Source organism: Doryrhamphus excisus, linkage group LG6 (genome assembly GCF_037039965.1).
Source record: "Doryrhamphus excisus strain RoL-2023G ecotype Guam linkage group LG6, RoL_Dexc_Guam_v1.1, whole genome shotgun sequence".
NCBI lineage: Eukaryota > Metazoa > Chordata > Actinopteri > Syngnathiformes > Syngnathidae > Doryrhamphus > Doryrhamphus excisus.
Genome location: NC_136362.1, coordinates 3,655,355 through 3,680,453, shown reverse-complemented (window position 1 = coordinate 3,680,453; position 25,099 = coordinate 3,655,355). Strand labels below are relative to the sequence as shown.

The 25,099-nt window shown below is 39.6% G+C and overlaps 1 protein-coding gene across 3 annotated transcripts; it reads right to left on the bottom strand.

The window, feature by feature from the left end:
* Window positions 1-1,218: 1,218 nt before the first annotated feature.
* Window positions 1,219-24,557, bottom strand: nup93 (nucleoporin 93). Of its 3 annotated transcripts, none has more exons than XM_058088152.2 (22): window positions 24,415-24,557; window positions 23,754-23,936; window positions 23,498-23,615; window positions 14,502-14,564; window positions 11,521-11,649; window positions 10,517-10,591; window positions 9,847-9,939; window positions 9,623-9,762; window positions 9,416-9,548; window positions 9,102-9,259; window positions 8,866-9,031; window positions 7,749-7,842; window positions 5,359-5,550; window positions 5,147-5,273; window positions 4,993-5,065; window positions 4,297-4,341; window positions 4,112-4,228; window positions 3,924-4,042; window positions 3,735-3,852; window positions 1,859-1,942; window positions 1,653-1,781; window positions 1,219-1,516 (listed from the first exon to the last, which is right to left on the bottom strand). In XM_058088152.2, exons 2-22 carry the CDS (start codon window positions 23,930-23,932, stop codon window positions 1,406-1,408), a joined length of 2,463 nt encoding a protein of 820 aa, XP_057944135.2. In that variant the 5' UTR covers window positions 23,933-23,936; window positions 24,415-24,557; the 3' UTR covers window positions 1,219-1,405. The 3 variants fall into 3 exon arrangements, with proteins under 3 accessions (XP_057944135.2, XP_057944136.2, XP_078647274.1); XM_058088153.2 differs by having other exon boundaries at window positions 1,219-1,513; XM_078791148.1 differs by lacking the exons at window positions 23,498-23,615; window positions 23,754-23,936; window positions 24,415-24,557 and adding an exon at window positions 19,711-20,384.
* Between the last annotated feature and the right edge of the window lie 542 nt (window positions 24,558-25,099).

Below are 25,099 nucleotides of genomic sequence, written 5' to 3'. Positions count from 1 at the left end.
CCCCCCCCCCAGGCCGACCGGCGGCCAGGATGCACTGAAGCAGGGACGCCCAAATGCTGCTTTTTTTTTTTTTTTTTTTTTTTTTTTTATTGGCCCGCCACACATTCTACAACTAAAAACAGCACAAATGGAAAAATAAGCAGTCATTTTACAACAATAAAAAATATGTCATTTCAAAAATTCCTAATTTTATGACAATGAGGAAAAATAACATAATTGTATTATCATAAAGGTAAAATATCAAAGAAAAATATGAGAAACATGCCACAAATAAGTTTAAATTTTTTCAAAAATGTCAACGGGGATAAAGACATATTATAAGAAAATACAAAAAAAAAAAAGTTGAAATTGTTGGAAAATTAAAAAAAAAAAAAAAGTTAAGTCAAAATATTAAGAAAAATATGAGAAACATGCCACAAATAAGTTGACTTTTTTTCAAAAATATCAACGGGGATAAAAACATATTATGATAAGAAAAAAAAAAAAAAAGAGTTGAAATTGTTGGAAAATTAAAAGAAAAAACAGAATTTAAAAAAAAAAAGTAAAGTCAAAATATTAAGAAAAAGTCATATTCTAATTTAAGGAGAATAAAGATCATTTTAGTAGCATAGAGTTGAAATATTAAACATAAAAAACTTATAATATGAGAAAACAATTATAGTTTAATTTAAAAATAGGCAAATTTTTTCACAGAAAACACCTCATTCACAGCATTTTTAAAAATAAACAACATTTTTTACAAATTTATGTCTTTACACTTCACTGATAATGTTCTTTCATTCAGCTTAGAGATGTCGTATTTTATTTGGTGAGACTTGAACACACCATAGTTGTTGTTGAGATGCTACTTTTTTTGTCTGAAAATAGCCATTTTTTTTTCCCACGGAAAACTTGCCATTCACGGCAAATGGGTGGCGGGTTATCTTGATTTTTTTTGACAGTTTTTTTTTTTTTTTTTTTTTTTAATTCTAGACGTGATATGTTATATGGATATTTTTATAATATCAATATTTTTTTATCGGGGTATGAGTTTTTGGTCCATATGGCCCAGTCCTGCATTTAATAGGTTTTATCAGTTATTAATAATAAAAAGATGATGGAGTGTCAGGTTATGGGTGAGAATTTGGAATGGTGTAGAAAAGTGACCCCATTCAAATGAGGGGAAAAAAAACAAATAAAATACATAAAAATACATAAAAAACAAAGAAAAAAGAAAGAAAAGTAATATTTTTTTTATTCCAAATAACTGATACAAATATGAAACATCACAATGAGCGTGAAAATAAAACAAAATCCAAATAATAAATGTTTGCCTTATGAAACGAAGATGATGAAAGATGAGGGTTGCGTCACCAAAATGTCCCCCGCCGGTTCCCGCCTATCGACGTACCGATGCGGCGACGCCTCAGTTCATCAGTAATTCCATCTGCACCAGTCTGGCGTTGGTGTCTCCGGCCATGTTGTAAGGAATCATGCCGGCGAAGGTGATCAGGGCTCGGGCTTGGCTGCGTAGCTGCTGTGATGACAAGACATCAAAGATGCTTTACGCGAGGAGAGAGGCGATTGCGTGTTTGAAAAGTGTTTGCCACTTCCTTGCATGTTTACAACCGTAAAGGACGTCCCATAAAATGGCGTCATGAGCGTGTCCTCACCGTGTCTCTGTCGTCTAAAGTCCTCTGCGTGCGTCCCTGAGTGCCTGCCGGCGCCCCCTTCAGGCGCTTGTATTGAGTGAAGAGGATGTTCATAGAAGCGAGTAACACCTCGGACAAGTTGTGACGCACCTGAACGGGAGGGCGAGGGGATGAAGAAAGAGGACTCGAACCATGTGGATTTTTTTTTTTTTTTTTGCTCCTCTCACCTCGTCGCTGAAGTTCCTGAAGGCCGCCACTCTTTCCTCCACGCTTTCCTGGCTGAGGGGCAGAAGTTTAAGACGCTCCATCACCTGCCAACAAAAAAAAAAAAGTAAATTTATGATATGTACAAAGTCATAAAATCACAAAGTCAGAAAAAAGCTTGTAAATTTACAAGAAGTCACAATATTATAAATAAATTAATAAATAAAATTTATTTTATTAATAAAGTCGTCAATTTGCGGGAAAAAAAAAATTGCGATAATAAAGTTGTAAATTTACGGTGAAAAAAAGAGAAATAAGTGCTGTAAATTAATTAGTAAAATGTAGTACATTTCCAATAAAAAAAGCCCTAAATTTGCAGAAAAAAATATACATTTGCAATAATAATGTAGGAAATCTATGCGAAAAAAATTTTTCAAGAAAAAGTTGTCGCAAATTTATAAAAAATACATAAGTAAATAAGTACACATCAGATAAAAAAGCCGCAAATTTGCAGAAAAAAAAAATTAGTTTTGCGATAATGTCAAAAATTCACGGGGGAAAAAAAGTCAGAAATGTGCAAAAAATTTTTTTTGTGAATTTATGAGTAAAAAGTTGCACACTTCAGATAAAAAAAAATGTAAATTTGCAGAAAAAAAAATTACTTTTGCGATAATGTCGGAAATTCACAGGAAAAAAAGTCATAAATGTGCGAGAAAATTTTTTTGTGAATTTATGAGTAAAAAGTTGCACACTTCAGATAAAAAAAAAAACAGTAAATTTGCAAAGAAAAAAATTACTTTTGCGATAATGTCGGAAATACACAGGAAAAAAAAGTCATAAATGTGCGAGAAAAAGTTTTTGTGAATTTATGAGTAAAAAGTTGTACACTTCAGATTAAAAAAAGTAAATTTTCAGAGAAAAAATTACTTTTGCGATAATGGCGGAAATTCACAGTAAAAAAAAAGTCATAAATTTGCAAGAAAAAGTTGTCGCGAATTTATAAAAAGTTGTACACATCAGATAAAAAAAGCCGTTAATTTACAGAAAAAAAATTTAGTTTTGCAATAAAGTCAGAAATTCACGGGGAAAAAAAGTCATAAATGTGCAATAAACATTTTTTGTGAATTTATGAGTAAAAAGTTGCACACTTCCGATAAAAAAAAAACTGTAAAATTGCAGAGAAAAAAATTACTTTTGCGATAATGTCGCAAATTCACTGGGGAAAAAAAGTCATAAATGTGCGAGAAAAAGTTTTTGTGAACTTATGAGTAAAAAGTTGCACACTTCAGATAAAAAAATGTAAATTTGCAGAGAAAAAAAATTACTTTTGCGATAATGTCGGAAATACACAGGAAAAAAAAAAGTCATAAATGTGCGAGAAAAAGTTTTTGTGAATTTATGAGTAAAAAGTTGCACACTTCAGATAAAAAAAAGTTAATTTACAGAGAAAAAATTACTTAAAAATGCAATAATGTCGGAAATTCACAGTAAAAAAAAAAGGTTATGAGTAAAAAGTTGTACACTTCAGTTTAAAAAAAAAAAAAATTGCAGAAAAAAATTTACTTTTGCAATAATGTCGGAAATTCACAAGAAAAAAAAGTCATAAATTTACGAGAAAAAAACTGTCATAAATTTACAATTAAAATGTTGTAAATGTACAATAAAAAAGTCAAAATATTATGAGAACAAAGTCTGGAATTTCCAAGAATTTAACGAATTTAAAGAATTTAACAATGACAAAAAAACACCGCTACCGATGGGTGGCCAATCACCAGAGCGTCCCTACTGTATATCCTGTATGGGGCGTTACCTGCCCAATTGCCTCTTTTAACCCCTATGGGTGGCACTTTTTAATAAGAAGGACCTGACTTGGGTTCCGGTTGCTCCAGAAGCACTCACATCGTACGCTTTATCCACATGACCTGCGTGGTACTCGTCAAAGAAGGTCATGAGGTCCAAGAGAAGATAAAAAGTGCTGTCCACAAACTTGTCTCCTGCTATTCCTTGAGATCGATACCTACAAGTGGAGAAGAAGTTCTTTGAGGTGCTTGATTGGTTCAAGTGTCGGCTTTTTGTTCTTGTCCTGACCTCTCGGCGATGGCGATGGCGGTGTTTTTTAGCCTCTCCTTATTGGACTGAGGAGCGCTGATGTGGGCAATGACGGGACTCAACAGCTTGTTCATGAGCTCCAAGACCTTGTCTGGGTTCTTCAGAAGGAAAAAAAAAGGATGAGTTGCAACCTGGAGGAAGCGCGTTGACGGTGAAGGTGCGCTCACCTTGGCCAGCTCGTACAGTCGGACCGCTTCCTCGAACAAACCCTTGTTCTCGGCCTCCAAGGCCACTTTGCTAATGATAGCTCTGGTGTCTCCTGCGAACTTATCGATGACTCCAGGCTGGAGGAACATTTACGACTCGGGTTAGCTTCAGGACGACAGCATCTACTACTTCTTCTTCTTCTTACCTTCCTGCTCCCGTCTTTCTCCAGTCTTCCCAGCAGCATGTCGAACTGTTCAGGACAAAAATAAAACATTCCCGTCCAATCATTGAAGAACATTTCATCAGTGGGTTACGTGTGGTTAGCGCGGACGTCACAGCTAGGACACCAGGGTTCGATTCCACCCTCGGTCATCTCTGTGTGGAGTTTGCATGTTCTCCCCTGTGCATGCGTGGGTTTTTTTTCCCCGGGTACTCCGGTTTCCTCCCACATTCCAAAAAAAAACATGCTAGGTTAATTAGCCATAGGTATGAATGTGAGTGTGAATGGTTGTTTGACTATATGTGCCGTGTGATTGGCTGGCGACTAGTTCGGGGTGTGCCACGCTTCTCAAGACAGCTGGGATAGGCTTTAAAAATACATTTTTGTAGTTAGAGCACAGAAAACCTGTTTATGACTTTGTATATCATTATTAGAGTCTGTGAGACATAAATAACACCCCTATAGTCACTATTCCACTTAGATGATTCTTTGCTAATGCGTACGTTACACGATCACTACAGGGACACGAGAGAGTGTAGCATGTTAGCGAGCTAACTCATTAGCCTGCAATGTTTTTATTCTAAACTTAAATGCTTGTTTTGCTTTGGTTTACATACGCTAGGAAGGAATAATGAAAAGTGACGTAGCCTTTAAAATCAGGAGTGAAGATACGGAACTCACCTCTCGACTTTCAATAACGAGTTCGCTGACGCATCGCATGAACATGTTCTCCCCCTGGCTGTCCTTCTCATTACTGCAATATTACACATAATGTATGTACATTAGAACGCTATACTGCATATCGTCTTAAACAGGAGTGAGTGATGATAATTACCGTAAAAAGTAAAAGTACTGCAGGGCTTCTCGTGGATCGGTGGACTCAAACTTGCGCGTGTAAAGCATGAGCAGGCGGATGAAGTTGAGGCGCCGTACGGTGGGAGGGTCACCGGGTTCTTGGCTCACTGTACGGCGACACCAGTTTGAAACCAAAATTGTCTCCTTTGGTAATTTTTTTTTTTTTTTTTTTTTTTTTTTAAAACAACTCACGCAGCTGAGCGCTTTGTCCGGACGACTTGAGCAACAGTCGCAACTCGTACAAGACGAGCGCTACGTGTACGGCATGACTGCGTAGTCGCTCCACACGGAACAGGAATGCCACAGCCGCCTCAAACTGAGCTGTGAGGAATAACACCTGGAAGTACAGGAAGGGCTGCTGGCTCGCCGAGAAGTGGGATTCTCCTGGTGGGGAAAAAAAAAAAAAAAAAAACACACAATATAACTGGTGGCTTCTATTCTTTTTTTTTATGCACTTTTCTGCTCAAAAAAATTTTAGGGCGTCAATTTTTGACAAAAAAAACGTAAGGGGTTAGGATGTGTTTTTTTTCTGTTTTTTTCAACTTGCTTCTAATGCACTTTTTTGCTCAAAAAACAGGGGAAACCTCACACACACACACACTCAACAGGGGCCCCAGGAGCACCCAAAAATGGCATAAAATGGCTAAATTTTAGGGCATCAATTTTTGACAAAAAAAACGTAAATATGTCGTTTTTTTCATTTTTTTTCAACTTGCTTCTAATGCACTTTCTGCTAAAAAAAAAAAAAAAAAAAACAGGGGGAACCTCACACACACTCAACAGGGGCTCCAGGAGCACCCAAAAATGGCATAAAATGCCAAAAATTATAGGGCGTCAATTTTTGACAAAAAACGTAAGGGGATGTTGTTTTTTTCAGTTTTTTACAACTTTCTTCAAATGCACTTTTTGGTTTAAAAAACAAAACAGGGGAAACCTCACACACTCAACAGGGGCCCCAGGAGCACCCAAAAATGGCATAAAATGGCTAAATTTTAGGGCATCAATTTTTGACAAAAAAACGGAAATATGTCGTTTTTTTCATTTTTTTTCAACTTGCTTCTAATGCACTTTCTGCTAAAAAAAAAAAAACAGGGGAAACCTCACACACTCAACAGGGGCCTCAGGAGCACCCAAAAATGGCATAAAATGCCAAAATTTTAGGGCGTAAATTTTTGACAAAAAACGTATGTCGTTTTTTTCAGTTTTTTTTTCAACTTGCTTCTAATGCACTTTCTGCTAAAAAAAAAAAAAAACAGGGGGAACCTCACACACACTCAACAGGGGCTCCAGGAGCACCCAAAAATGGCATAAAATGCCAAAATATTAGGTCGTCAATTTTTGACAAAAAACGTAAGCTATGTCGTTTTTTTCATTTTTTTTTTCAACTTGTTTCTAATGCACTTTTCTGCTCAAAATACAGGGGGAACCTCACACACACACTCAACAGGGGCCCCAGGAGCACCCAAAAATGCCATAAAATGCCAAAATTTTAGGGCGTAAATTTTTGAAAAAAAAAAAAAAAAAAAAAAAACGGAAGGGGTTATATGTCGCTTTTTCAGTTTTTTTTCAACTTGCTTCTAATGCACTTTTCTGCTAAAAAAACAGGGGAACCCTCACACACACACACACTCAACAGGGGCCCCAGGAGCACCCAAAAATGGCATAAAATGACAAAATTTTAGGGCGTCAATTTTTGACAAAAAACATAAGGGTTTTTTTGTCGTTTTTTTCAGTTGGTGGCTTCTATTCTGAACGCATCAGAGTAAAGTAAATAGCACATCAGTTGCAATGAGCACAGAAAACCACTATCTGCTTTGCATCAATCTGTGCATGAGCACGATTAAAGAAAATAATCCTAAAAAATACCAGCGCGATCTCCATCCGTTTGACATTTCCACCGCGGCGACTAGCATGTAAAGTCCAAGACTTTTGAAAACATGTCCAGGTACTTAGTCATCAAGTTTACTTTTTAATTACGACGCTTAATCCCCTTGCTGCCTTCCAGTTTGCGGAATAGAACAGGGTGGACTATGTCAGCCATTTTATAGCCTTATCTCAGACTGGCAGCGCTTTAGTTCAAAAAGCACGGAGCGTATGAGAGACGGGAGGAGAGAGAGCGATGTCGAGAGGAAAAAAAGGATGAGGGAGGAGAGATAAATGGATGTCGGAGAAAGAGCAAATGTAAAAGTGGGGGGGTGTAAAAAAAAAAAGGAGAAATAAAAGGAGGGAAGACAACAGAACGAGTGTGAGAGAGGGAAAAAAAGAAGGGATGAAGGAGAAAGGCCATGCGAGGCAGAAACCAAGAGGAGGTCCCGCTGTGAAGCAAGATGGAGGACAAGAGGGAACACGGTGCCAGGCAACGGAGGGAGCCGAGGGAAAACGGAATGAGGTTCGAGGCTGCGGTTTCCTGCCGAGCGGAGAGGTTGAAGACCATTGGGTGCAACCGGCGGTCTTATCGGAATGCAGCAGGATCATTTTGTGCCGACAGCAAGGGGAGCAAAATATGAGGATTTGCTTATTTAATAACTTTTAACCACTCGTGGGTCATTCTGTAACGGACTGACGGTTGTTCCTGTACATACCGTAGTCCTCCAGCAGTTGCTTTTGGAGCTGTGGCAAGGTTAACCTGTCCTGAGGGGAGCTGCTGCCATCGTCGTCGAAACACACCTGATTCAGCTGCCGGGGGAAACAAATATGGAACCGCAATTAAAATAACATAAAAATAAAAATGCGCCAAGGTGGGAGGCGTGTAAAACAGACAATTCCAGGGGCGTCACAAAAAAAAAAAAAAACAATAAAAATATCTATTTATGGCAGGGGTCTCAAACACGCGACCCGCGGGCCATATGTGGCCCGCAGGACACTACTTTGAGGCCCCCGCCTTGATATGAAAGTTTAAGTTTGATATGGATGCTGTATGGTATCATGTACCCGGAAAAAATTATTAATGTTCATGTTAAAGGTTAAATAACTGTTAATAGTTATCCTCCCTATCTGTGTGGAAGTGGTAAGTTTTTGGCTATTTAAGTTGAAAGGAAATAACTTGAAGGCTACCGTTTAGGTCGCTAGCGCTCTAGTTTGCGAGTTAGCATGTGTCTCAAGACGCTGCAGTTGCGCAATATGTTGTAAATAAAAAAAAGTATAAATGTGACTATAGTCGTGTTTTGTCATGTCTACAGGGCTCTAATAATGCTTTGGTAATTTTAATGTGAAAAAAATAATTTGTCTACCCACCAACTATATGTGCTTTCTTAAGTTTTTATTATTTGCCGTTTTATTATTATTATATTTATTTATTACTGATTGATTTTCTTTATTCTTGATGTATTTATTTTTCATCTTATTTTGTGCAGAAAAATAAAAATTAAGATATTTGAGAACAGTGGAATTTTTTATCAGAGCTTTTATTGTAGAAAATTGGAACCAAAGCACTGAAAATTTTTTTATATTTTTCTGTTTTTAATTAAAAAAATTTTTTTGGAAAACCTGATGCGGCCCAGTCTTGCCCAGACCCTATCTCCAGTGGCCCCCAGGTAAATTGAGTTTGAGACCCTTGATTTATGGGGACTAAATCGGCCTAATTACGCCACTGTATAATACATATAGCAATGTATCGTATTGCGTGATGAATGAATGTATTGTCCCAATCTTGTGAGACCCCTGGTACGAAATATTCCTATTAGCGTCCATACACGTTACCTTCAGCCAAAGATAGTCCTCCGTCTTGTCTGCCACTTCTCCGTGGTTATCGCTGATGTCACATTTCCCGATGAGACAGTAGACGGCTCTCTTGTAAGGGTCTGCGCTGTTCCTCAGCACTCTACGATAGTGGAGACGAAGCTTGTTCTCCGAAGTGGGAGAAAGGCTAACATTGGAAGGGGAAGAGCGTTCAATGACGGAACGAATCCCAACAAAGAGCCGTGGACGTTTCTCACCGTCTGTCGGGGCTGTTTGTGTACTCCTGAAACCAGGTCTTGAACTCGCCAAGCTGGTGCTGCACCCGGTTGATGACGTGCATCGCGGCGGTTAGGTCTCCGCAACGCAGACAGTAGTAGATCACAGCCCAAACCGGATGGCCCTCTATTTCGCCGTCCTGTTTTGCATAAGCAGACATGAAGGGAAAAAACTTTACACGGAAGACCTCATTCAAAGATTGTTTATTCTCATATTTAGGGATGAAAATATGTCAAATTTTGTGCAATAAAGATGATAAAATCATTGTTATTGTTAATATGTACACCCAAACTACCTGCATGCCAGGAAGAGGACCCGGTAGTTTAATATTGAGGAAGCTGCGGACAAGCTGGTACGTTCCCGGCACCCCTCCTAGTTGGGCTTGATGAAGGTTCCCAAACACGGTCACCATGGTGTAATTTTTATAACTGTAAGAGGAGACACACAAACCAATATTACACCTCAGTCCGAGTCAGTTGGAGAACTTCTTCTGGACATTTACCTGGACTCCAGGCAGCCGAGCGCCTGACGCACAAAAGCCATTTGCATCTCGACTGAAGTACGACTCTTCAGCGTATCTTTGGCCGGAACCAGCAAAACATCAGTCATCTGTTTCACCATTAACCACATGTCTGACACGTTCTAGACAAAACACAACAATGAGCGACATTTGCATGCGGGAAGAACGGAATTCTCTCTCTATCGGAATGACGACTTGCTGGTAACCTTATCATCCAAGCTTTCTGCTACAGAAGCACATAAATCTCCCAGATTGGGCTGAATGTGACCATTCACGATCTTCTCGTTGAAAATGTAGATCTGAAAAGAAAAAAAAAATTCACTCATTATGACCATCGAGTGAAATGATTCACGATAAAAAACAAGAAAAACAGAATAAAAACATTAATTAGGTCATCAAAAAAAATGACAAAAACAAGACAAATGATGCTGCATGCGATGTGTCGACACATAGCGGTGTCCGCAGCGACCTCTCAGAATGAACAATGAAGGCACAGAGCCTCAATTTACCCATAATCCTCTCCTACCGCCCCCTATCAATCAATCAATATGTTTGATCCATTCTCTTTGTCTTGTTGTGACCTCATTTAAAATGTACTGTGTGTGAATTCTGATTTAAGTATGATTGTGTTGTGTACACAATATTATAGTTAAAAACAAAAAACATAGTTTCCATAGTTACAAAGAGGTACAGATGACAAATATTAAAACTTCCAAAAATATATAAAGCTTCCAAAAATAGTCCGAAAATCAAATTATTTGTTTGTCAATTTTTTGTGCTTTTTTTTTTTATTACTCTGACTTGAACGGCTTCACGTTTCGTCACACGATAATGAATGAAAATGCTTCTGACATTTACAAAAATATGACAACTCACCTGCCGTCCGTACGCCACCTCCACGCTGTCCAAGGCACTCCTTCCCGGTGCTGTTATTTCACTCACAAAGCTGGGCTACAATCAAAAACAAGATCAAAAACAGATTTTTGGTTTAAAAAAATAATAATAATTTTGAAAACCGGATGTTTTTTGCCACCGTGAACGCATCTCCTACAACACAAATATGTAATGATATGAAGTACAATGTACAGAATACATGTGAAAATGTTTTGCGCATTGTTCAGAAGTCCTTGAATGCACCATAGCTATATCTGTGTGCAGTAACTGGCTACACGGTGACTTTGATTCAGACTCTTAAGGCCTATTTAGGGCTTAAATTGTGTGAATAATTGTATTGTAATATTGTGTAAATGTCGCCCACTGAGGGACGAATAAAGATATATTGAATCTAAAACAAGCGGAATCTTATTATTATTATATATTATTGCAAATGTTGATCAAAATTTAAAGGGAATGTCAACATCGAGCGAGCATGAGGGTGTGGGCCAGGGCGTCTTTTTCGCCATTTTCTGGTGTTTGTAACAATTGGATATACTTCAGGGTAGTCAGTGTACAGCTTGTATAAAATTATCATCAGCACATAACCGTCATCGGGCTGGGATCTGTCTCTATATTGTTTGTGGAAAAAGTGGGTGCTTTGTGAAAATACCAGACACCACGACTATATAATAATTTACAGTCAATACAGAGTTGACATCATTTGTGTGCTAAGAAAGGCGTTTACTAAATTTGGTCACATATGATGTGACATATTGAGAGCAAAAAGTGAGTTTTTCTGAAGTCGTGAGCCAATCCAAAAAGGGTGTATTTTCAGTCACCAAAAATAGACGTTCCTCCTTTTGTCATCATTACTAAAAAACAGGGGTGGATGTGTCATTCTATTTTGGGAAACACCTCAAATAAACTGCTTCACGGACACAACAGGCATGAAGGAATTCAACCTGCAGCGGTATTTGCTTCTCCATATCTCTGAAGGCTTGTACCTCCACGTCTTGACTGAAGTCGAGGGCGTCCTCTCCTGCGCCAAGAAGCGTGTGCAACACTCTCTGCTTCACCTGCTCCCATTGGACCAGCATGGACTCACGATGGTACTCTTCGGCCAATAGGAATGTCTGAAACATACAACACAGTCACAAATACACATGCAAGACACTGTACTACCTTAAGTAGTCTACCTTAAAAGTCATTCATCGGCCTCTAATTGAAAAGTCTTAGAATTCCTTCATCACGCTCCTTGTCAGCCTCCCTTTCGTCGTAGCTCTTTTTGTCTCAAGCTACTCTTTTCGTCACACGATAGTCCAGCCTTCTCCGCAGACGGTTGGCGGTGAGAGTATTCTAGTCTTGATCAAACTTACATAAGTTATCACAGATCGCTGAATAAGACTTCAAAATGCGATATCAGTGTTATAATTCCTTCATCACACTCCTTGTCAGCCTCCCTTTCGTCGTAGCTCTTTTTGTCTCAAGCTACTCTTTTCGTCACACGATAGTCCAGCCTTCTCCGCAGACGGTTGGCGGTGCGAGTATTCTAGTCTTGATCAAACTTACATAAGTTATCACAGATTGTTGAATAAGACTTCCAAATGTGTTATCAGTCTTATAATTCCTTCATCACGCTCCTTGTCAGCCTCCCTTTTGTCATAGCTCTTTTTGTCTCAAGCTACTCTTTTTGTCACACGATAGTCCAGCCTTCTCCGCAGACGGTTGGCGGTGCGAGTATTCTAGTCTTGATCAAACTTACATAAGTTATCACAGATTGTTGAATCAGACTTCAAAATGTGATATCAGTGTTATAATTCCTTCATCACACTCCTTGTCAGCCTCCCTTTCGTCGTAGCTCTTTTTGTCTCAAGCTACTCTTTTCGTCACACGATAGTCCAGCCTTCTCCGCAGACGGTTGGCGGTGCGAGTATTCTAGTCTTGATCAAACTTACATAAGTTATCACAGATCGCTGAATAAGACTTCAAAATGCGATAGCACCTTCGACTCTAAGCATCGTGGGAAATGTAGTTTTAGCTGCATACACCGCAGGGTTCAAAAGTAGCCGCTCTTACACCGGAAATCACAGAGTTCCTGGTGTACAAAAACCAAGATGTGACCATATATTATTTAGCTTAGCATATATTGACTTCACTGGGTTCGGTTTTAGCATCTTTAGTGCACATCGGGCATCCGTCAATGTTTCCGGACGGACACCCCCCTGGTGTAAAGGATGCAAAGAGCAAGATCTACAGTACACACACACACACACACCTTTGGGTTCAAGTGGAGCTTGTAAACCCCATCAGGACTTGTCTATTTTAACCCTCCGCAGAGACTCCACGTGAGATAATGGGAACATTAGATAATTGAATCCTTCCCATCTGCAGCCCAGGGAGATACCAATCGGGACTGGAGCCCCCATTTACAGAGTTAAATTGGTTACCGCCCGGCTCTCTAAGCTCTAATGCTTTATGCATTTTACAGCTTCTCTGTAGTAATATGTTAGCGTAAAACATGAAATTTGACATCATTTAGTGCCCGTGCCTGCAGCGCTTACATAAGAGACACTTTTTGTTGACTTATATTGTGCTAATACGTTGAATTTATCTTGAAATAAACACACACTGGTCACAAATAATCTGAACAACATAAAAAAGGCAGATTTCCTTGAAATAGATATCTACAGGGACATGTAGAAGAAGCTTTCATTCAAGTCTTTAGAGCATTTGCTGTTCCAAACCCCTCACATAAGTCTTTCCTCGTCTCACAGAGGGAGCAAGGAGATAATGGGAACGGCAACTAATTAAAGGCAGGGCCTATTAGATCTGCTCATCAGGGAAGCCATTTCAGAACCGCTCCCCGAGGATTCGCACCGGGAGGACGTTTAGATCACAGCCAACAGACGTTAGGAAAAGGGTGTGTGGGTTTTAATGCGTCGCTTGGGTCAGAACGCGTCGGGGTTTTCGTAGCAATTAAAAAGTTATAGCAATTCAAACAAGACAGGACCGAATCACATAAAAAAAAAAAAAAAAAATTGGGATAGTTTGGAATTGCTGAACAATAATCGGCATATCGGATATCGACGAGAAAGCCAATATGGAACATCTATACCAGGGGTCTCAAACACGTGGCCCGCGGGCCAAATGTGGCGCACAGGACACCAGTTTGAGGCCCCCGCCTTGATATGAAAGTTTAATGTTTGATATGGATGCTGTATGGTATCATGTACCCAGATAAAATTATTACGTTTGATTCATGTTCATGTTAAAGGTTAAATAACTGATAATAGTTATCCTCCCTATCCGTGTGGAAGTGGTAAGTTTTGGGCTATTTAAGTTGAAAGGAAATAACTTGAAGGCTATTGTTTAGGTCGCTAGCTGTCTAGTTTGCGAGTTAGCATGTGTCTCAGGACCTTGCAGTTGCGCAATATGTTGTAAATAAAAAGTATAAATGTGACTATAGTCGTGTTTTGTCATGTCTACAGGGCTCTAATAATGCTTTGTTCATTTTAATATGAAAAAAAATATTTGTCTACCCACCAAATATATGTGGTTTCTTAATTTTTTATTATTTGCCGTTTTATTATTATTATATTTATTTATTTATTACTGATTGATTGATTTTCTTTATTCTTGATTTATTTATTTTTCATCTTATTTTGTGTAGAAAAATAAAAAGTAAGATATTTGAGAACAGTGGAATGTTTTATCAGAGTTTTTCTTATAGAAAATTGGAACCAAAACGAAGTTTTTAAATTTTTTTTGTTTTTAATAAATGCGTTTTTTTTTTTTGGGAAAGACCCAAGCTCCAGTGGCCCCCCCCAAGTAAATTGAGTTTGAGACCCCGGATCTATACTAAATAAGAATTTAAAATTGATATTTCTATTTTGTTCATGACTAACTTGAACAGGATTGGCGCTTTGGTTTGCAACCCATCACAAAGCTTTTTGTTGCAATCAGACACTCGAGGACAGGCACTGACCCTGCGGCGAGATTCCTCGATGGCGGACAGCAGGGCGTTGTCCCTCTCGTTCTTCAAGAAGCCCTATGCAGACACAGGAGGGGGACGTGCAGAGGAAGAGAGATATGGAGAAAGACACCTTAGCTCAGCATATGTGAAAAGTGCGGACACGTTACATGGCGTTCATTTTGCAATGAGACACAAGTCAGGCTCCATTTTGACATCTCGGTAAAGTAAACGCCGTCGTTCCCTCCATGAAAGCCGCAAGCGTTCACATCCAACACTGCCGTACGTGTGCTTTAAAGGCAAACTTAGCAATCAGAAGACTAAGTGGCACTTATGTAACCCACGCAGGATGCAGATGACGACGAGGCGGCGCTCGCAAAGCTGTGAAGAAAAGTCGGCGACCGCAGACGAGCATATGGGGCGGCCATCTTGAGGAATCATCAAAATGGCAGGCAGCTATAGGCCACGCGCGCCTTTTCCGCCTCAAGTCGACGCGTATGTGAAACGCTGGCTGTGCTCCATTACACGCGCACGCACAGAAACCCTGAAAACACAAAACACCTCCCGATGAACGATACGCATAATAAACGATCATGTGATTTCGGTGGATGCTGTGGAATTGATTGGTTTTTAAGTAACTGAGGCAATAGGGAGTGCAGTAGCTGGCTTCAGCCAGCGGAGGCACTGTTAAACACTACTTTGTTAAAGGATATAAGCATTGATTTAAAAAGAAAAAAACACTTTTATGAAAAAATGCATATCCCTTTTGGAAATATGGGCCATTATTTTACTTTGAAAAATAATATATAGTTACAATTCATATAATTTTTTTATGTAGATTTTTATTATCCCACTTTATTCAAGAAAACCTGCCTCTCAGTTTTATGATTGATATAATTGTTTGGTTTTTTATTAGTTGTTTATTTTATATTTTATTTTTTTCTTTAATTTTTGTACATTTTCTTCTGATAGTATTTTGACTTTATTTTTGTACAAGGTAAAAAAAATTTACAAGTTTATTTTTTGCAAAATTGCAACCTTTTTGTCTTAATATTTTGACTTTATTCTCATAAATTACAGCCATTTCCCCCCTATTTTCAATAGTTTGAAGTCACTTCTGGTACATTTTCCTTTTGTAATTATTTATGACTTTATTCCTATAATATTTTGACTTGATTTTTGTAACATTCTAACTTTTTCCGCAATCTAATTTTCCAAAAAATATATTTTTTTATTATCATAAACATGATCACTTGTTCTCATTATAGTACTGAAGATTTTATTTTCCCTTTTCATTGTTTTTCTAAAATTATTTTCTAGTTAAATTATATTTTTAGAACATTGCGCAGGCCAATACACAAACACAGTGGGTCGGAAATGGCCCCCAGGTCGTACTTTGAACACCCTTAAAAAAAGTGCAAGTCACGGCCAATAATGCAAATGAAATGATGACATCACAGTTAACACTGATTAAAAATATCAGTCAGAAATGGGCTTTACATGTCAAAATCGATAACGAGACGTTATGACGCCGCATACACGGTCCGAGAAATGTAGTGAAATTATTTCAACCAATCATCACGCAGAACAGAATGACTCCATCAGGCTGATGACACATTTGAAAGTGATCTTATGTCTTACTGATTACCGATTACTGGCATTTAAGGGAGTGATTCACGTTTATGTCAACAGGAAGCTATAAATAATGCTATTTCAAGATGTTTAAGTCACTCCTTGGAAGACATTAATTAATAATAATAATTATTTAATATGATAAAAAGCACCCAGCTCACTGTTACGACACTTGCATGTCTTCTTTGTTAAAAAGGTTTCATTCCTAATTAAATGATATCATTGGCCAACACAATCCAGTCCGTGCCAATTCTGGCACAGACACGGAGTTTTGCCACCGCTGAGATCAATACATCTGCAGCAAGACATGGTGAATTTGGATTACACGGGCATAAGCTGCTCCTGTCCTCAATTGCCTTTTTACCCCCCCTTCGCCTTACGTTGCCGCTGTCAGATAACAGCATATTCATTTCATAATTAGGCCATTTTTGGTGCCATTTGCTCGTCTGTCTCGGGCAGAAACGATTGTCTACGTTGGCAGTAAGGATATATCGGCTATTCAAGCCAGAAAGCGATTATGCTCCTCTTTTGGAGAAAAAAAAACACCGTTTCCTCCCTCATCACGTCTCTTGTGTGGCGTATAAAAGCCACCTGATGGTTGATTTTTCTTCCATTAGTCTCATTTCTTCTTCTACGCCACCCGTTGCATTCATCTCTGAACCCCCTCTACACAATATCCTGAAAGACCAACACACACCGGAGGAATGAAAGCCACGAATGATGGCGGGCTAAATGATGATGCAGCATCCCGGCTAACGCTGGAAAGGACACCACAACCTCCGAGGGAGACTTGAATGTGAACGGCAAATAAAAGAGGTTCTTAATTATCTGGAAATGTTGTTCTTCCATTTTAACAATTTGTTTCGCAATAATTAAGCGTCACCTACTGGTGATGTGTTATTTGATCCAAAATGGCGGGGCTGGATTTGTTGATTTTTGAAGGTAATAGTTAAGTTAAATATACAAAAAAAGAGTGATCTGGCTACTTTAGGTTGATGGTTGATGCAGGAAACGCATCACGTGAACTATCCACACCCTGGCGGACGATTTTGAGGTGACATTTTTTTTGGAACATCAGAGGAAACCGGAGTACCCGGAAAAACCCACACATGCGCAGGAAGAACGTGCATCACATGGTTCTAATTGCTAAATACACCAAACGTGACAGGTGAGATGTACCACTGGTAAAAAAAAAAAAACATGTTTTTTACTGAGAACGTTCTTTCGTTTAAGTGTTGAGAGATCCCACTTTGTTCGGAGGTCCTTGAACGCCTCATCATCTTACATTAGTGTTATGTTTATTACATAGTATACTTTTGAATTTTTGGCATAAATTGTGGGCGGCACGGCGGTCTAGTGGTTAGCGCGCAGACCTCACAGCTAGGAGACCAGGGTTCGATTCCACCCTCGGGCATCTCTGTGTGGAGTTTGCATGTTCTCCCCGGGTACTCCGGTTTCCTCCCACATTCCCAAAAAAAAAACATGCTAGGTTAATTGGCGACTCCAAATTGTCCATAGGTATGAATGTGAGTGTGAATGGTTGTTTGTCTATATGTGCCCTGTGATTGGCTGGCCACCAGGGCAGGGGTGGGCAAACTTTTTGACTCGTGGGCCGCATTGATTTACGGGGGGGGCAGACTATATATTTTACACGTAACAGTCCACCTGGTATTATTGTATCTGTAAAAATTGTCATGCAATCTGCTATTATTATTTATTATTTTATATTATATTTAAATATTTAAAAAAATAATAAAATATTATAATAATTACAACAAAATTAAAATAATAATTATTATTATGTAAAATTATGTATAATAATTAACATAATAATTACCATTAATATAATAATAATAATCATAATAGTTCTAATAATAATTAGAATAATCTAATAATAATAATACTTTGGAAAAGATTGGGCGGGCCGTATTCAAACACTTGGCGGGCCGGATGTGGCCCCCGGGCCGTAGTTTGCCCACCCCTGGTCCAGGGTGTACCCCGCCTCTCGCCTGAAGACAGCCGGGATAGGCTCCAGCAACCCACGCGACCCTCGTGAGGAAAAAGCGGTAGAAAATGAACAAACGAATGAAATTGTCTACGTTATGGAAAAAAACAGTTCCACTGTACATGATCATAAGTCGTTACTGGAATTATAGTTTTGTAGAGAAACACTTCCCCTAGCATGCTAGGCTAAAGGCTACATCGCGGACCGGACAATACCATCATTACATTTTTTTAATTTATGCTAATTATATTTATAAGAAAAAGGTTTAGAAGCTGATGACTTTTATGAAGTCTTATTGCTAATGTCAAGCTAGCAGTGTTAGAAAATGACACTTTATGGGTATATCAATTGCTCCACCCTGCAAAAAGCAAGCATTTCCTGTAATATTCTGGGAGTGAAAATAATAGCTACACTATATTGGAAGGACTTGCGGCGTGGGTAGGGGGCCGTGACAACGTCGCCTCTCTGCCGCATTTGTCTCAAATGAAATACAATAAGAAGCAATGATTTTTCCAGTGTGGTTGTTTTGTTGCCAGCTCGATTTCTACTCTGCCGAGACGACATATTGTGTGCCAAATGTACATTGACGATATATCCTTTAGCGGGGGGGGGGGGTGCTTCATCTCTGTGCTTAAAAAGGAAAGGCTTATTTTGCTTTGATTGGATGGACAGGATGCCAAAAATACACAAGAAATGACACTAAAAGACACTAACAGTTAATACTTCCCGTTTGCTAAAATGGGAAGTTGTTTCAAGAAAGTCTGAAATCAGAGCAAAAAAAAATTGTTCAGGCTCAAATTACCGAATAAAGCAGTATAAATCAGAACGCAGAGAAAAACAAATAACATAAAAGAACCTGGCATGTTAATTGCGAGTATATTTTTTCTGGATGCCCCACCCTTGCATTGTGCAACCTCACAGACCTGCTAACCACAGAGAAACCATAAAAGCCAAGAAGCTTCTGCAAAAACACAGAAAAATGATAAAAGCCAAAGCGCACAGGTTCAGGTCATGAATTAAAAATTGCAGATGAAACTTTGTGTCTTTGTCATTCAATTTCTCTGCAAAGACATGTTCAGGAATTGTGAATATTTCAACAATTTATAGGACGTGGCTGCACCGCGGGGCATGACTGGAGGCGATGCGTGTATTCTGACTGACATGTATGTTAACATGCATCAGCAACATGCTTTCACTACAACGGTAATGTATGATAATATATCACATTATTACTTGCAAGGATATTTCGATATACAGTATGTGCACAGCATGGGAGCAGTGCAAATAAAGGGAGGGCCTCTTAACGTTTTATAGTATATGTATGAGGTTTTTGTCCTTAGCTGCCATGACACAAAGAGCTGCCCACTGCCCTATATACAGTATGTGTGTGTCACAGCACAATAACCCACACTTCCTTTAGCAAATTATACATTTAAACCCACTCGTGCAATGAATTTTTAATATTTTGACACTTAAATGAATCAATAAATGAGCAACAAAGTGAGACAGGTGAGCTGTGTGAAAGACAAAGCAGATACCTGTCTGGGAGTGTGTGTGCGTGGAGTCATGTGTGTGGCCAATACTCACTCATGCTCAGTGGCTGCCTTGCCAAACAGACCAGAGGACAGGTGAGGATGCTGTTTTTTTTTTTTTTTTCAATTCTTCAATTCTTTGTCTGTGCTCAGGTGTTTGGGTTTTTGAAGCCCTGCATCGCACCATTCGTCTTCTGTGTCGTTGCGTGCCAGGCGGCGTTGGCGTCGGCGGCCGCCATAATGGGGCGTGTTCCCCGTGCCCTGTCGGACCGGCGCGGCGCTGCGCCTGCAGCTCTTTCTGCATCTGAATGCAGGGCATTGACCATGAAGCCTGGAGAAGCCAGTGGAAGTGCCACATCCAGACTCACTGGAGGTGCTTTTATTGTCACAGGGCCATACCAACTGTGCAGGCAGACACGGGGGGGGATGCACGGGAATGAACTATGGATTCATATAGGTTCCGTTCATCCCCCGCCCCCTCCCTCAGCCACATATCCTCTCTCGCTCTCTCTGGCTCAGACTCTCGCTCACTTCCTCCAAGCATCACTGACGGTCCTCCGCCTCCTACCTCCCCTCCGTCCTACTCATTTTTCTTCCTTTTTTATCCATGTATGCATCCTTTCTTCCCATCCTCTATCCTTCCTCCCTTTTCTCAATGCAATTACAGTAATGGATCCCCCCCCCCCCTCAGCTGATGGCTTCCGACATCCTGTCTTGAAATGAGGCTAATCGTGCTCTTAAGGGTCATGTTTAGTTAATGAAGGGCTTTAGGAGGCACATGCTTGGGGAAGGGTTGTTGAGTGGGGGGGGGGGTTGCACACAAAGCAAACATGTTACTCTTCACCCCACTTGTCGTCACACTCATTCACACTGAAGCATATGGCGTGCTAGCTAGCTGCAAGCCGGCACGATGTGGCCGCACATGCACGTTCATTCATAACCGAGCCGCCATACACACATACACAGCAGGAGCATGTATGCAGAGTGTATGTGAAGAGCCGGGGGGGGCTGAGTGGGTGGCAGGAGCAGAGGATGAAAATAAAAGTAGAAATCATATAGGAAAGAAGATTCAGGGGAAAAAAAAAAAAAAAAAAAAAGGAGAGTCAGCAAACAGAGCGTAGCGAGAGAGAGGCAAAGATGGAGTCGAGAAAAGTGAGACGAGGACACGGAGACGCAACGTATTGCAGTCAGGCGCCATTTCACCCCCCTCCCAAAAAAAAAAAAAACACCTCGCCCCATCGGCAACGCTGTCAGCATTCCACGCCTTATGTTTCACTATTCCATCCATTTATTGGCTGCGCCATATTTTGTGTTTTCTATCGCTTTCCCCCCCCCCCGGCGTCTGATTCCATCCTTTGTCTGCCACCGATGCACGATTTGACCGCACGGAGAACAAAGCAAAATCTGTTTGATTCTGCTTTTGGTGATGAATTATGGCCAGCAAGCATGGGCTCCGGGGCAGAAACTGGTCCGTGGTTGCTTAATTTAAGCCGATGGTTCTCAGTTATTTTCTGTCATGCCCCCCCCGCATTTAAAACACTCTTGACAAACTGATAATATTTATATTTAATAAATGTACACCTTTCACGACCCCCCACCCCAACCGAGGAACCGGCACACCACTACTTGAGAAGCACTAATTTAGGCCAAGAATATGTATACAAGTTACTTAAATATGAATTCAAAAAGGCAGTATTTAACCACAAAACATGTTTTTATACGTCTTTTATACAGTTTTGTTTATAAAAAAAAAAAGGCAAAAAGAAGCGATGAGGCAACTCTCCACTGATGATTAACACCTCAGGGCAATTTCTTAAATACTGAAAACGGCCACAAGGTGGCAGAAGTGCAACAAGACAGAAAGTAACAAGTGAGAGAGCGTGGAGGAGTGTAGCGTGCAGAAGGTTTATTCATTTTACAGAAATTTTAACGCATGCACACACATTCTAAATTAAAAAAAAATGTATTATTTGAAAATACGTTGTCATTTTGATGTAAAACAAGCCCCTGTTTGTGTTTTCCCGCCTCCCCCCCAATTTGAAAAACTGATTATATTTATTCATTTATCGACTGAACTTGAAACTGATAAAGAAAATGCAAAAATAAACATAAAATATTTGTTTCAAAGTGACAGTTTTCTTTTTTCAAAAAGCTGTTTTTTTTTGTTTTTAGTCGGGAACTCAAATTTTCCTGAAACATACCTATGTTCTAGAACTGATAAGGAAAAAGGTAGAGACAAAATGTTTTTCTGATGACAAGTGAGAGTCTAATCTTTCTCGTGGTAGGTTCTAAATTATAGTAGGTAACTAAATTATGGTGCATACTGCATACCCCCGAAATGCTGCATTCCTAACTTGCATTAGCGCATGAGTCATAAAAAAAAATCTGAAAATGATTTACAGACATCCATGCAGCCAGAGTCTACTGGGATAAGCTCCAGCTGCCGCAATTCTGAACAGAAATATAGAAAATGTATCAACGGGTGGGATTCACAGCTTGGAATATTGTCTTACAATGCCAACTTTTCTCACCACCTTCCCGGAATCTGGTTGCTAAAGTGGAGTTGTGGTTTTCCTCCGCACAAAGAGGAAATGATTCTAGTCAATTAGATTTTGTGAGTGTGTGTGTGTGTGTGTGTGTGTGTGTGTGCCACGGCGCTGCCAAAAGCTAAGTGCACTACCAGTCAATCAGCTGGTCACAAGCACACGGGCTAACTTACATCCGGCTCACCAAGTGGCCAGAAAGACGGAATGGGAAGTCATTAAAAGGAGAAGAGTGAAATTTGATGAGCGAGTGAAAAGAACTAAGGAACGGCACAGACATCAAACGTGGGGTAAATGAACAGCGATGCCGACTGGGGAGAAATAGAGAAAAGTTGCTCCGAAAAAATGCTGAATCCTGCCAAATATTTAACAACTACTAATAAAAGCAACACTAAATCATTATGTAAAACTAATTGCTCCCTTATGTACGTATTAGTGCATCATTATCATTTCGTACCAATGTAACTGTAATGCTGGGTGAGACACACAAGCACCAGACTTGCCTGTCGAAACAACAGGGGTCTAACAATGTACAATGCACAATGTAATCTCATGCCCACACCAAGCTAAAACTCAACTCTGAATCCCCCGCCGTCACTTCCTGTCTTGTTATTGTAAATGTGACGCATCATTTGTGTTGATTTGGTTTGTTTTGTTTTTACTCGAGCTGTCAGTAAAGCAAAAAAATGTTTTTATCAAAGTGAAAGTTATGCTTGAAATGTATCCATTCACAAAAAGCTGCTTTGCTATTTTTAGTCGGGAACTGACTTTTTCCTGAAACTTACACTATGTTCTACTGCTGATTAATAAAGACTGGAAAGAGGTAGAAACAAACATTTTTTTCTGATGACATATGAGAGTCTAATATTTTTTTTTTGGGTAGGTGCCATGTTTATACAGTCGTAGAACATAATACTGAGTTTGCCTTGAAAAATCACTTCAAATCATGAAAAATGTCCGGTACCGAGAGGGACCTTTTTTAAAAAAATGGCTGGGATTGAATGAGTTGATGTGTAAAACATAACTTAAATTGTGTTTTAAACTGTTAATGCATATTTCATGTTTTACAGTATAAAAATGGATGTGCTGTGTTTTTTTTTTTTTTGTCATTCATTGATTTGTCATAGCTTTGACAAATGCTCATGAATGATCTTTCAACACTATCGTTTGGGGACCCAATAAAAACGGGACTTAACTTTGGGAATCACAGCTCTGTATTATCATTCTGTGTGATACAGTTCCTGAAAATAATGATACAATTCCGTCACTTTAGAAAAAGTGTACTGTTGTGCGCCTCACCTGTATGTCAGTGTCTTTAACTGGCTCCAGGGGCTCAAACGTAGTAGCTGCACTTAAAGTCTCTAGCCTCTGAGAGATGTGGAAGATGTCCAAACCTCTGGATCCGAGGAGGATGGACCTGAGCGAGAGACAGGAGAACTGCTCTAAGAAAATTTCCACTAGAGGGCACCAAAGTGTGGTCTGATCTCTGAGAATCATGAAGAACCACAATGAGTTATCTACTGTATATCTATACATATATATGTATATTACTCACGCTTTTACGTCGGCAGCATCCTGCGAGGTACGAGTGAGCGTGCGGGAGCGGAGCCTCTCTCCAGCCTGTTGGATCTCCTGAAGGTTCCTCTCAACGTGTGGCAGCTCTGACACGGCCTCCGTCTCTGCAGCCAGCTGCTCGGCTTGCTGAAGCAGATCCCCAAAGCCTTCTGCATCCATGCCTCTGTGGGGCAGAAATAATACAAACAGCACATTCCACTGTTGGATTACATCCTGCAGTTACTACAGAATGCAGAAGATACAACAGGAAAGTTCAGCCTTGAACTCCCAACGGAGTAGAAGCTTGTACACATACTGTAGCATCCTCTGACAGCTGCTGTGCACATTGGTGGTACTCTACTTGAGATTGTCGTTAGCATAATGCTAACATCTGCCCCGACTATTTTATATATATATATATATATATGTGACAACACGACGCACAAAGGGCGTATTTAAAGCCTAACCATTAAAACAGTGATGTTTATACTAAACTCTCAAAGTTAGCCTCCGACTGTGGATAGACTATTCGGGAAGCCGTTAGCTCTGCATGACAATCAATGGGCTGGCTAGCATGCTAATGCTAACTCACATGGACAAGAATGAAGTCAACCTCAAGAGGCGTTTAATGTGTGTAACAATTGGAATACAAGCGCACTTACCTGTTGTTTGAAACAAACTTCACTGTGAATTATTGTTAAATAACCTATAAATACGTCCACGAACGAATCATGCATCAAAGTATGTTATTTGGCCCGGCACTTCAGAAGTCAATGCTGATTGGACGAGGCCAAAGCCCGCGCCGGATGTCATGCTTGCTCGTTTTCCTTACGAGAGAAACTCGATACTCCACCAAATGGTCAGAAATGGTACTGCATGCCCATAAGAACTGTACTGTACATGTAAATTCTCGTATTTTCACCGGGAAACTGTTGTATTTCCCCCCACATTTAAAGTCAGGACTTCAAAATACCATAAATATCTGAAATTTAAAAAAAAACAATGCATTATCTCTAACACCACAGGAAAAAATTGCAATAAACATCCGATTTCTCCAGTAGTAGTGGTGCCTATAACATGTACTAATAAACAATATAGTCAAATAATGTGCAATGCAATTTTACTTATTCAAAAGTGGACCCAAAGTGCTATTTTTGTTTTGACTGGGATCACAATTCCTGGTGACACCCTGAATACTGTGGTTAACTTGTTTTTACACTTGCAACATAAAATGTTAATACACATTAATTAATCTGATCTTTGCCTGTACAGTCAAGTTTGGTAACTGACTCTGGAATTGAGTAAATTACAGCTGGGATAGGCTCCAGCACGCCTGCGTTCACGCCT

Coding starts and splice junctions, on each gene's coding strand:
- nup93 (XM_058088152.2), bottom strand. CDS start 23,932: ATGGATGCAGAAGGCTTTGGGGATCTGCTTCAGCAAGCCGAGCAGCTG. Junction 9,549..9,622: donor CTCGGCTGCCTGGAGTCCAG/GTAAATGTCCAG, acceptor CTCCTCTTACAG/TTATAAAAATTACACCATGG. Junction 3,853..3,923: donor GCCATCGCCATCGCCGAGAG/GTCAGGACAAGA, acceptor CTCCACTTGTAG/GTATCGATCTCAAGGAATAG.